General features: G+C 30.6%; 1 protein-coding gene across 24 annotated transcripts in view; it reads right to left on the reverse strand.

The window, feature by feature from the left end:
- mtd (TLD domain-containing protein mustard) overlaps positions 1-12,607 on the reverse strand; it is a 155,456-nt gene that overhangs the window by 20,246 nt on the left and 122,603 nt on the right. For 20 of the 24 annotated variants that reach the window (XM_087404488.1, XM_087404483.1, XM_087404481.1 and 17 more), the window contains 2 exons: positions 4,958-5,186; positions 4,127-4,213 (listed from right to left, as the gene is read on the reverse strand). In XM_087404488.1, the coding sequence (XP_087260614.1) occupies positions 4,127-4,213; positions 4,958-5,186 (316 nt within the window). Of the gene's footprint in view, positions 1-712; positions 4,079-4,126; positions 4,214-4,957; positions 5,187-8,237; positions 8,552-12,607 lie in introns of those variants that run through there. The other 4 variants (XM_087404474.1, XM_087404477.1, XM_087404492.1 and 1 more) reach the window with 3 other exon arrangements.

Genomic DNA, 12,607 nt, shown 5'->3' on the forward strand with positions numbered 1-12,607 from the left:
TTCGATACTAAAATTATACTGAAATTACATACTAAATACATACTAAAATTTTAATTATCACAACTAAAATTATAATAGATCCAATAAAAAAATTCTGATTTATTATGTTTACCCAGAATTGAAATTAATGCAATTAGACTCTTTTTCTGCAATGCAATGAAAATGATGTTTCAATAGCATTATTTTAATTGAAAATAATTTCGTTAATTCACAATAATACCGTTAATAAAACAAATCTTATTTTAATAAAATTTTATTTGTTTTATTAATACCGTTCTCAAATTAACAAGATTTCTATCGATTAAAATAATGCTGTTGAAACATTTTTTTTCAATGCAATGAATATAACATGTAATTATACAACATTACATAATTACAAAAATAATTATTATTACAATTTTGTCAAGTATCCTTAATATGAATAAGCATATATAAGCATTAAAGTTTTTGTATTCAAAGAAGTAATCGAAAATACGTTTTACGTCATTGATTTTAAATCTCGAATTAGAGAGATTTATGGCATTGAGAGTCCATAAATTAAAACAATCATTAAATCCAAGGCATCCAAGGCAAAATCCTCTTTATTACATAATTTTAAATTGATTTCTAAATTAACATTCCTGACAATTCCACAATTGGAGACATTTGTGCGCGTAGAAAAGTAAGCGTAATTAAAAGACGCGAGTACATTCGCCTCAACTCTGACTTTTACCTTCGTTTTCTGTTTCAAGAATTTCGTGATCTTGACGATTGGATTCGGCATCTTTGACTTCGGCATCCTGGATCACTCGCGCTATTTTCAATGAATACTAAAATTCGCAGTCAGCACCTTTTTCCTGAATTTCAATCTTTCGTTCCTTCGTTCACAAATAAAAAATCATGTGAAAGTCGCCTCAGTTACATTATGCCTCACGCACTAATATTATATTTATATTTTTTCGAGGAACACAAAGTTCCTTTTGAAGAAGTAAAGCGATAATCGAATGAATAAACGTAACTTAATTTTTTTTTCTAATGTAATGTTCTTTGACAAATCACAGTGAAACCTTGCTCAATATCGCAATTTGATATTCTGACGAGTTAGTTTAATTAAAATAATGTTAAGATATTCAATATTAGGCCTTACTGCATAATAGTTATGTTATCTAGTCTTTTCTATTTATATTGGCGAGTCAATTGAATAAGAGAACTTCACTTTACGAGGATTGAAGCCGTACTGGAGCTTTCGGAGTAAATCTAATACATTCATATAAGTGAAGAACGAGAGGAGGGGAGTAGAAACGAGTGACGTATATACTTCGACAGATGCTTTCCTCACGACTGCGCATCCTCATTTGCGCAACACGTGCTACTTGTTCTAAAAATCTCTCGTGATCTCCAAATCTCCTTACACTGTCCTGAACAAGAAACCATCTTCCGTGAACTCAAATCAACGTTAATTTAGACAAGATTAAGAAAACAATTATATATATTAATTCAACTTTTCAAGATTCTGTGTGGAGTAGAAAAATGTAATCTTGAAAAATAAGTAATTTTATAGCTTTTAAGTTAGTCACTATTCTTCAACAGTCATTTACGGTTGCTTGAATGTACTTATTTCGTGAAGACCTATTCATCTTCATTTTATACTTATCTTTGTCTTTACCTAGTTGTAAACTTATTTTTAATTAGTTCTGGAAGTAACTCTTTTAATTAGTTCGGAAGTAATTATTCTCATCTTTAATTATATATATATCTTGCAAGCATCCACCAGTGTATGCTGATAAAATTAATATAACTTTCAATGTATTTCTTTGGAAAGTTTTCCGCATGGTATATCGTTACTTTGTGGATAAAAGTAGAGTTAAGCGAAATCTGAGTCAACACATTTTTAAGCGCCAAATTATGTCTGGCTTTACGATAAACACCGCGCGAGTGTTCAAAAATAAGTGAAAAAAAAAAGCATTTCATCGTTTATTTTTGAACGGTCAAAAATATGTTGCAAGACAGAAAAATACTCTCGCGAGTGGATTATAATACGCTTTTGTTAATAATGATCTTTTTAAATTAGTAACATTATCCGTTGTGACTTCCCACAAATTTGAATTACTTTTGCATAGACAATAATTCAAAGATTTATAAACTTCATTGTATCAATTTTTTATGCTACTTTATTGAATATGTTAGTCTTAATAAATTTTTTTATTTTTTTTTTATTTTTTTACTATACCTATATCATTCTGTTATTAATAAATTTATGTGTAATTTTGTTACATAAAGAGAGAAAAGTGAACAGCTGTAAATAAAAAAAAATATTCTTCGAATTCACATCAGAAAAAATTAAATCAATCTTTATCTGGAATCAATGATCTGATTACGATAAGTATTTGTCATACCTCTTTTCGGATATCAAATTTGTTTTTATCTCAATAAAATCATTATTACTTATTTCACAATAGAATGCAATGTATTAATCTATATATATTAATAAATCCTCATTATTTTATAAAATAAGATAAGATTTAAAAATTACGAAACAAAGCGTTTATAATTTAACCTAACATTTTCAAGAAAAAAAATTTTCTGCAAATAATTGAGTGTATGAAAGATAAATGCCTATTTTCCTAAACAAAAGTTATCTATTACATCTGTGTCAATTTACACCGACTGTGTCAATTCTCATCAATAATGCATCAATATTATGCAAGCGGCGACTAGTTCATAGAGTGACTCTTGACACAAGTTAGCTTACATTATTGCATGCTTACATCACGCAAGGTATACGCAGCATTACGCACGTAAACGTCAAAACCTCATTCTTCCGTAAACAAGTTAAAAACTGCTTGTCCACCACCTTTTCATAAGAAAGTGTTATTAAATGCTTTTTAACGATAGAGAGAGATTCTATTATCCGTCAGTTATTTTCTTTAAGAGAATATAAATAGTCAAGGGAATGAGAGAGACTTACCGGTCTTTTATGCTCTAACTATATTGTGTTTCTTTACTTTGTATCCGCACTCACGACACAACACGATGCTGTCTATCACAATTACCATTTCGCCTTGGAATCGATAATCTTTATCGTCTTCGACGCAGTACCGATTTGCATAAAGCCGCATCGTATAAGAATCGACTAAATATGGAAAGTATGTTCTGCAAGTATTTCGAATCGCTCACAGAAATCTGTGATAGAAATCTGCGTAAACGAAAACTGTTGAAACGTATTATGAGATATATAAATATATATAGAGAGAGAAAAACAAGATAATAATAATGAGATACGATAAAAACATAATACATGCGCGAGATGGAGAGTTTGAATAAGTGCATGCTGCACATTCATCTAGATTCTAGTTGAGAATATATTCTACGACCAGAAGGAACAGGTGCATGCAGTCTGTTTTCGGCGAGTGATGTGAGATTCGTCGAGATAAGAATTGGAAGATAAACCTAGCTCAAATAAGATCCAAATACTAACAGATATAAGAACGAATTAAACGAATTATTACTAAAAGATGTTCCTGGTATATTGATCTGTACATTGTTATGAATCACCGCGAGGACAGGAATGAGACAGCAAGAGTGTGAACAACAAGATCGTAAAGAATTCTTTACATATTTTATCTCGTATCATAAAAATTAATAAATTAATAAGAAACGTATTATATTCCCTAGCGATATTATAATTAAAAAATTGATAATATACTTATTCTATAACAAAAAAATAAAATTGTCCTAATCTTAATAACATCTTTCTAACTGTTGTTGAGTTTAAAACAATTTTATCATTATTTTTTTTGTTACAGAATAAATTCTTTCTAACTAACAACAATTTTTCAATAATAATATCGTTAAAGATTTCAAAACAGGATCCTCAGTCATGGTAATTGAATGTATCGACGTGAACAATCGAAGCGGGCACAAAGCGAGCTGAAAAAGTCAGCTAAAAAAAAAGAAAGAAAAAGGACATCAAACGATAGGCACGGCCGCAACATCGCGTGACAACGTCAGGTGCACCCGAGAGCTAACAAGGTTGTCTAGGGTGCGGCAGTGTTATCTAAAAAGTGCATTGTTCAACATCGAGCAATTAGGGTGCCTAATGATAGATATCATCGATCACCGGGGAGGTGGGCGGAGTGATCGGTACCTCCGAATCCTGGATCTGCTCGGAATCGGCCGATGTGCTCGAGGTCTTCAGGATGCTGTACAGCTTTACGTAGGGGGCCTTGATCAGCTGTCGGCCAATAGAATCGGCCGTGTTTAGCAAATATCCTCGATCCCGGCATCATTGAGATACATCGAGTTCCGTGCGATCCTCGCGTCGAAAATCAACAGCAGCCGACGCGTTTGATGACAATCGTGACAACAAACGCCGGAATAGAGTAGCCTTTGATGTTACTATCGATAACAATCGGATTGCACGCGATTTCGCGGAACATTTAACGCTGCTCGGCACTATTCGATAGTCAGTCGACACGAGGATCGGGTTATCAGCGAAATTAGAAATGTTCGCAAAAGTCATAAAAAAGAGATCTTTGCGCTTTGAGAAATATGAAACATAGTAATCTCTTTTTTCTTCAACAAATTATGCGATACGGCAAAATTTGAAATTAGTGATTTCATCGCATCAAATCTAAAGTCAATTTTTCTGCAAGAATTTTAAATGAAGGTCGTGATCATCAACTCTATTTTCCGCATTAAATATTTACGACATTGATGCAAGACTCGAATTTCTGTTGAAATATAAATTTTAAATAACTGCAGACAATAACGACAGACTTATAAATGATGAATAAAATTTAAAGTTGATCGGTAAAGTAAAGCTCTTATTCTTATATATAATTTATCAAGAATAAAAGTTTCAAGACTCTTCGGTCTTTAGTAGCAACTTTGTAACACAGTCTCTACTTAGATATTAGAAAAGTGTAACGGGACATTCAGCGACATTCTGTCGCACATTAACAGTCACGGTACTCACCTCCCAGGACTCCCTTGTCAATTCGCTGATGTCATCACCTTGTCCATCGCGAGCCTTGTTCTCCTCCGTGGAATCCGCGCCTTCGCCGCTTTCGTGGGGTGACAGTTCCGGCGACAGGTCAGTGTCGGTGTCGGACAGGATGTAGCCACGTTCTCGCCAGTAGTTCTCATCCAATTCACCGTATAGGTTCGGCACCCACGCATGAATGAACCTATACAGATCGTCCACTCTGCAAAGAGAAAAAAAAAAGAAACGATACATACATCAATTATATTGTTTGGCAATGCCGAACAAGTTTCAAAAAAATTCGTCCTAAATTCAATATTTATTATTAACTTATTTATCATGAATAAATACTACAGTAATATAATACTAAGTAATACTAAGTAATACTAAGTAATACTACAGTAATACTAAGTAAACAATTTTTTATAGAAATTTTTAATTGAAACTTGATGTATTGTATATGCATGTCCCAACATGCATGCTGCTCTTAACATATTTCATGTCGAACCAATTTTAAGTGACTTGACTTGACCACTGCACCATTTAAAACAAAATAAGTACACTGAGAAAAAAATAGTCTAAATTTAAATAAATATTTATTTGAATACTATCAACTAAATATTTATTTACAATAAATAAATTTACTTAATAAAAAGATTGTTAAATCAATGTTTTTTGTACTGAATAAATATATTTTTATATTTAATAAATATTTAGTTGACACTATTCAAATAAATATTCATTGAAATTTAGGATATTTTTTTCTCAGCGTATATACTCGAGCAAATGAAGAAAGAAAAAATGAAGCATTCTAAAAAAATAAATTTCTAAAAAAATGTAAGCAACGCAAATAGACTAAAGTCATGCGATAATTAATACAATTCGTGTAGCGTCAATTTTTAATGACTCGACCATGCTGTGGAGGTCACTAATGATCTATGCTATTTTTATAGCATAGATCATTAGTGAACGCCACTGCATGATCGAATCGTTTGTTAAATTTGTTGAATAACATATATTTCATAATGGTTTCAAATTATTATTATAAAATAAAAAGTCTAATAAACCCATTACTTCATATATTATAATTATCTATCCACATATGATATCAAAAATTATTTTATAATTACGTTACTATTTATTGCCAAAATAAAAAAATGAAACGGAAAATTCAGCGTGAATCACTAGTAATCTATGTAGCATGAAACTAAGCTACGTGCAAATACACACAAGTTACGAAGAATCACACATCATCAAACGGAAATGAAGCAAAGTTAACATTAAGTTCTGTTATAAATTGGGTAATTGACGCACGGAATGTTGCAATTGCAACAGGTTTACGAGAATGAAGTAGTAACGCGAAAATGTGTGTAGAATTAGTTTGCACGTTTCCTCCTGAAAAAGAAATGTTAAAGGACGAGCCTCGTACTAGACAATCCTTGACAGGCAGAAATTTTCTGTAGACAAGTAGAAATTTTCTGTAGGATGCAAATCATTTCTCGATTATAGTGCAGTTCGTCTGTAATTAATCAGCCCAGAATCATTTGCTATCAGCTGTCTCATACGTCGGATGGTGTCAGAGTTTTTGTCAAGTTGCGTTACTTCGTCATTCCCGTAAACTTGTACAACATTCCATGCATCTTCGATGCTGTTTAATTTGTAACAGAACTTAATATTAACTCGTTGCTCTATTTTCATTCGATAATGTTTATTCTTCGTAACTTATCTGCGTTTGCACTGTGCATTCGTTAAAAGCAGACGTACAGTATGTTGAAACGTATTTCTAGATACATCAATTTACAATAGGCCGCAATTTGTTGCATGCATTTACATATTAAACATCAGAATGATGTTTATCGAACTTTAGTGCTACAGTGTGTATTATTGTTGCGCATCTTTTCTGTAGAAAATGTAAAAAAAATCGTAATATTACTGTTATGTATAGATAAGTGATTTATTTAAATTAGATAAGAATTTATAATAATAAAATTTAATGATAATGTAAGTTAAAAATAAAATTATTGGAAAGATCTAAATATCTAAAATATTTAAAGATCAATATTACAGATTAAAATTTAATATTTTTGTTTCTATACATATATTTTTTATTTGCGTTTTTATTTCGTTCACGATGTTTTTTCAACCAGACAATAATTTTTTATATCAATCCAAAAATAAATTGTACAAGAGGAAATAATTTTGAGATCTTATTTTTAAAGATTTTAGTTTAAAACTGAAACAGTCTATAACAAAACAAAATTCAATTATAATGTAAGAAAGAAATTGACAATAAATTTAATGGAAAAAACAGATCGACATCATAGATTAAAATTTAATATTTTTGCTATGCGACATACGTGTGATATTTCCAATTCGCATATTTTTTTTAATCACAGATTCAAAAATAAATTGTACAAAGAGAAATAATTCAAAAACTTTTTAGTTTTATAAATTTTAATTTGAAACTAAACAAGAGTTGAAATAATCTAATAAATTATTTTTCTTTATACAATTATGACGCATGCATAAAAAAAATTTAACAATAATATAAGCTAAAGATAAATTTATTGTATCAAAAAATTGTATTAAAAAAAGAGATTTTTATCAAAATAAAAATAGATCGACATCATGGATGAAACTGTAATATTTTTGCTATTACGCAAAAACTATATAAAAACGTAATCTTCCTCCCGTGTTACATACATAATATCAATGTTACATATATAATAAAAATATCAAAGTAGTTAATATTTTTATTACTATACGTATATGAAACATGTATGTGTGGCATCTTTGATTCACTTAATATTTTTTCGACTAGAAAATGATTTTTCATATCGATCCAAAAATAAGTAATACAAAAATAAGTAATACAAAAAGAGAGATAATTTTACAATTCTTAGTTTTAGAGATTTTGGAAATTAGATAAGAATTTATAAACAAAATTCAATAATGATGCAAATTGAAGATAAAATTATTGTAGTAATAAAATAAATCATAAATTAAAATTTAATTTTTTTTTTGCTACATGAAACGTAGATATATGTGTAACGTTTTTGATGTAACGCGTTAATCTGGAATTCTTTTTTTGAAAAACCGAAAAATAATCATTCATACTAATCTATAAGAATAAATTGTGCAAAGAGGAATAATTTTATAGCTCTTAGTTTTAGAAATTTTATGTTTGAATCTACATAAGAGTTTATAAACAAAATTCAATAACGCGTTTCGCGACTTGTTCTTGCGTCGCAGCCGTACATACACTATGTTTTACCTGCGATGCACGAAGGGCATCACGCTTGTCACCGCTCCTCTCACGTGGCGGTCGTAAATAAAATTCAGCATACCGCCGATCGCGCTCATCGTTCCATTCATCGCCGCGTCGTAGGCGGGAGATGGATGGGAGAAACGGCGAATAATGAGAAACAACGTGAACTAGTCAACTCAAAGTATCACGTTGCGCGCGACGAAATTATCAGACTGTCGCGGCGTATCAGTGATCGCTATATTTGCTATCAGTGGTCTCCGTTTCTAACCTCCTGACAATTCCAATAATATATGTACGTATTTCTCGCCGTAATACTTTTTTATTTACGCGCGACACGTTGACGATTGATTTACGGCAAGCTGTCCCTCGACGAAGCCGCCGGGATACGTAACGCGAGACACTTTGCGATACGCGAACACACGTAGCGAACGTGGAGAACGACCGGAAAACGGAGTAGTTACCAGATACGTCGCGAATGTCGACAAGCGATTCGCGTACATATGTCACGTGCTGCTGATTTGCTCGGTGTACCTGCACTTTTATTTTATACGTTCACGCGGAACGTTGTAGTCGCGCCGATATCATTGTTTCAGCTTTTTTTTTTACCAGTCAAGGCTTTAAACTGCTCCTCGCAGTTTTTCTTGCTGGCGTTCATGAGAATGTAAAACCTAACAAATTCAAAACTCACTTTAAAACTGGTTTTGCTGAAAACTGGTTTTGCTGAAATATCTAAAAATTTAGCTAGATATAGATTTGAAAATAATTTTGTTAAACTATTATATAGAACGTTCAAGCTGGTTGTTAGAATATCAAAACTTTTTGCAGTTTTGCTCATTGTTTCCTATATATAATTATTTCGATGGCTCAACAATTATTTTCAAATCTGTATCTATATATCTAAATTTTTAGATATTTCAGCAAAATCATTCTTTCCATGAATTTCTGTCGTATATTTTCAAAGATTAAAACTATAAAATTATCTCTCTCTTACAATTCATTCTTGGATTGATATGAATACAGAAAGAATGATTTCAAATTACTCTAAAAATGTATAATAGATATATATCTGAAAATAATTTATATACATTTATATATATTAATTAAAAATGTAGTTAGATACGTATCTGAACATAATTTTGTTGGATCGTTAAAATAATTACGTAGAAATCTCAAACATTTTGATGGTTCAATAAAATTCTTTTCAAATCTGTATCTAGCTAAATATTTAGATATTTCGGCAAAACCATCCTTTTCGTGAAAAATTATTCTCCAGTCGCTGATGCGACACAAAGTCGTAAATTTTAATTCAACTCGGGATATCGTTATTATAAATCGCAACTGTAACGCAAAAAACATCACATATGTACGTATCTCTTGCTTAATAAAAATATTAAATCTTAATCTATCGATCTGTTTTCTAGACCACTCCAATAACTTTATCTTCAGATTACATCATCGTTGAATTTTATTTAATGTTATCTAGTTTTAAACTAAAAGCTCTCGTCATCGCAATAAAACGAGACTATGAATAGTTTTTTTAATATTTGTATTATATACAAAATAATATTTATTAATATTTGTATTATATAAAAAAAGATATGCAATAATAGATTAACTGATAAATGTGTATTCAATGATATTTTTTTAGCTATACACAATCCATCGAATTCCAATTGAAATTTTTTATTGTAACAAATCTTTGCTCGTGATATTTAAATTTAAATCGACAGTTCAATAAATATTAATATTGAAATATTAGAAATGAAAAGAATTTTTGAATACTAAAATTGTGACTGTGACATTTTTAATCCATCTGATAGTTTTTCTCTTCCAATTAATTTGCACATGAAGCTTTAAATTTTTGTGATTTTTTTCATAACTAATCATAATTAATTACAAATAATTTACCTTTTAGAGTAACAACTCTCTCTCGTAAAAAGCCAAATTAATCTTGAACTTAATTGGGTTAATTTAGACCCGCGGTTCTATGTTGAAAAAGTCGTCAGATCACACGATGTATATGAGCATCTCTTATTAAAAATATATATATTAAATACGCAAAAAAAAAAGCTTTATTTCATCACTTGTTGACATAGATGTGTATCAATTTTCTTCTAATACTTACAGGCTTATAATGATAGTAATATTTTTGGTAATTTAAAATCTATCTGATAATATAAGAGCGATTACCGGAACTCCAGATTGATACGAAAAAATATCGCTATCGATAAATCTTAATATATACGAACGCCAAGATCTTAATATTGCGTATTATCCAATACAATCGCAATACTGGGAAATAGCTGATGACATTTGTAAACAAGTGACACTCAAAGAAGGCTGTTAACGAGATTTGCGATATAAATATATAATATACAATGAGTACAAAAAGTATTCATACAGAGAAAATATTTTTTAAAAAAATTTTATTTTTAAAAAGTAAATATTATCCAGCGAGAAATGAGTCGAATCGATATAAATTCGATGATTTTAGCACTAATTTGACGTCGCTTCGACGTTTAATTAATGATCATTTCTTGTTGGATAATGGTTAACAATTTATTCATAAAGAATAAAAAAATAGACTATGTTTCTTAAAATTATATATATCAAAATGATGTGTATTAATTATACAAAATATATCATCCGAAAAATAAACAAAAATTAAAAATTGTATTGTTTGAATGCTCAAAAAGTACAGACGAGAAATTTAACTTCTAAAATCAGGAATACATGCGAAGCTCGTTTGTTTATAATAGAACAGAATTTATTATATAAAATTGCTAATTAATGTTTATTTTCTACAAATAAGACTTTTTTTATAACAAATTTCTTTATACGAATACTTTTTGCTCCCACTGTATGTATGGGAATTTTGAGAATCGCGATCATTACCTTAATTAAACAACAACACGCATTTAAAGGGCGTATTGGAAAACTACTCGAGTATCTCCAAATATCACTTTAATCTTTTGTTTAATATTCGGTAAACAACAAGGAAAATACCTTTTGAAGGTACTTAGTGTTTTCAAATGCAGTCAAAGGGGACGTGTGTCTCTTTCTTCCTTTCTTTTAAAATTAAAACACATTTACTTTAGAGATACGATAAATAAATATATAGATTTAAAAAAACAAAATTAATGATTTTAGTATAATCCTAAGTTACTTCTCGAAAAATTGTAGTGCATTCTCGTCATTTTTTAAATTCAGTGTACTAAGTTTATGTTTCACACATGCAAGCAAAGTATTCATTATTTCATTATTCTAATAGTTTTTAAACACATGTGACAACAAGAAAAACACTGGCAGCCGACGCGCAACAAAACCTTGATCGAGCATCAGCGAGCGTATAAATAGAAGTTCCGGCGAAAATCTATTTTGCGTGTCTTGCGACGAAGCACGTGTCCGGTCGTACCGTGTTCTGGATGCCGTTCTTTCGTGGAGATGGCCGTACGATAAATCGGCCATATGTACAAAAATAACGCAGCAAACATTTTCGTCCGAAGGAAATTTATCGGTGTGTTTTTACCCGAGAAACGTCACCGTCGAATATTTATTCATGCACGATCAAGTGATTGACTTATCGCGTACAATGCAGCGCCTATAAATCGTTTCCCGATGACAACTCGTTAAGCGTTAATAAAAAGATTCGTCGAGCTTGTTGTATAAAATTGCAGGAATGCAGGAATCTCAAAAAATACCGATGTTCATGTTTTGACATGAACATGCTAAAATAAACTGCGAGGCGAAAAACAAAGAGTATAAAAAAATTATATAATATCGAAAATTATTCCATCGACAATAAATTCTTTATAAATTTGGTAACATTGGAATTGTTTGGAAACCTGAGGAAATTTGATCGAAAAAGTTTTGGAATTAATTCATTCAAACATTATATTTGCAGTTGTCACTTTTCCGATTTTCAGTCGGAGATTCTGACTTTTTGAACGAATTTCTGACTCTCCGGCAGATGAAAAAATCTCCGACTAATTTTGATTCTAAATTTTGATGACCTTTTTTATAAGTGTGTACGTGATTTTCCTCGATTTTCCTTCAGTTTCGAATGAACTAAAAATTTCTCCGACTAAGAAGGCCAAATCTGATGACTTTTTTTACAGAGAGCACAAAGTATTACGGAAGAAAGTAATAATTTCGGTATTTAATCGATCGGTCAATAATAATCGATCTTTGGCAGGATAATAGCAAAAAAGTCTCTTGAGGGAATCGTTAATCTCCAGTGAGACACTAGTCAAAAGATAGCAACCGTAATTATATTGCATAGTTTTTAATTTCTATCATCTAATTGTAAGAGAAGTTCATGTACTATTTTGGTATGTAGTGTAGATATTTTATAAATAATTACAGCGTAAATTGAA

This window comes from Acromyrmex echinatior, chromosome 3 (genome assembly GCF_024713525.1).
Source record: "Acromyrmex echinatior isolate Ae372 chromosome 3, ASM2471352v2, whole genome shotgun sequence".
Taxonomy (NCBI): Eukaryota; Metazoa; Arthropoda; class Insecta; order Hymenoptera; family Formicidae; genus Acromyrmex; species Acromyrmex echinatior.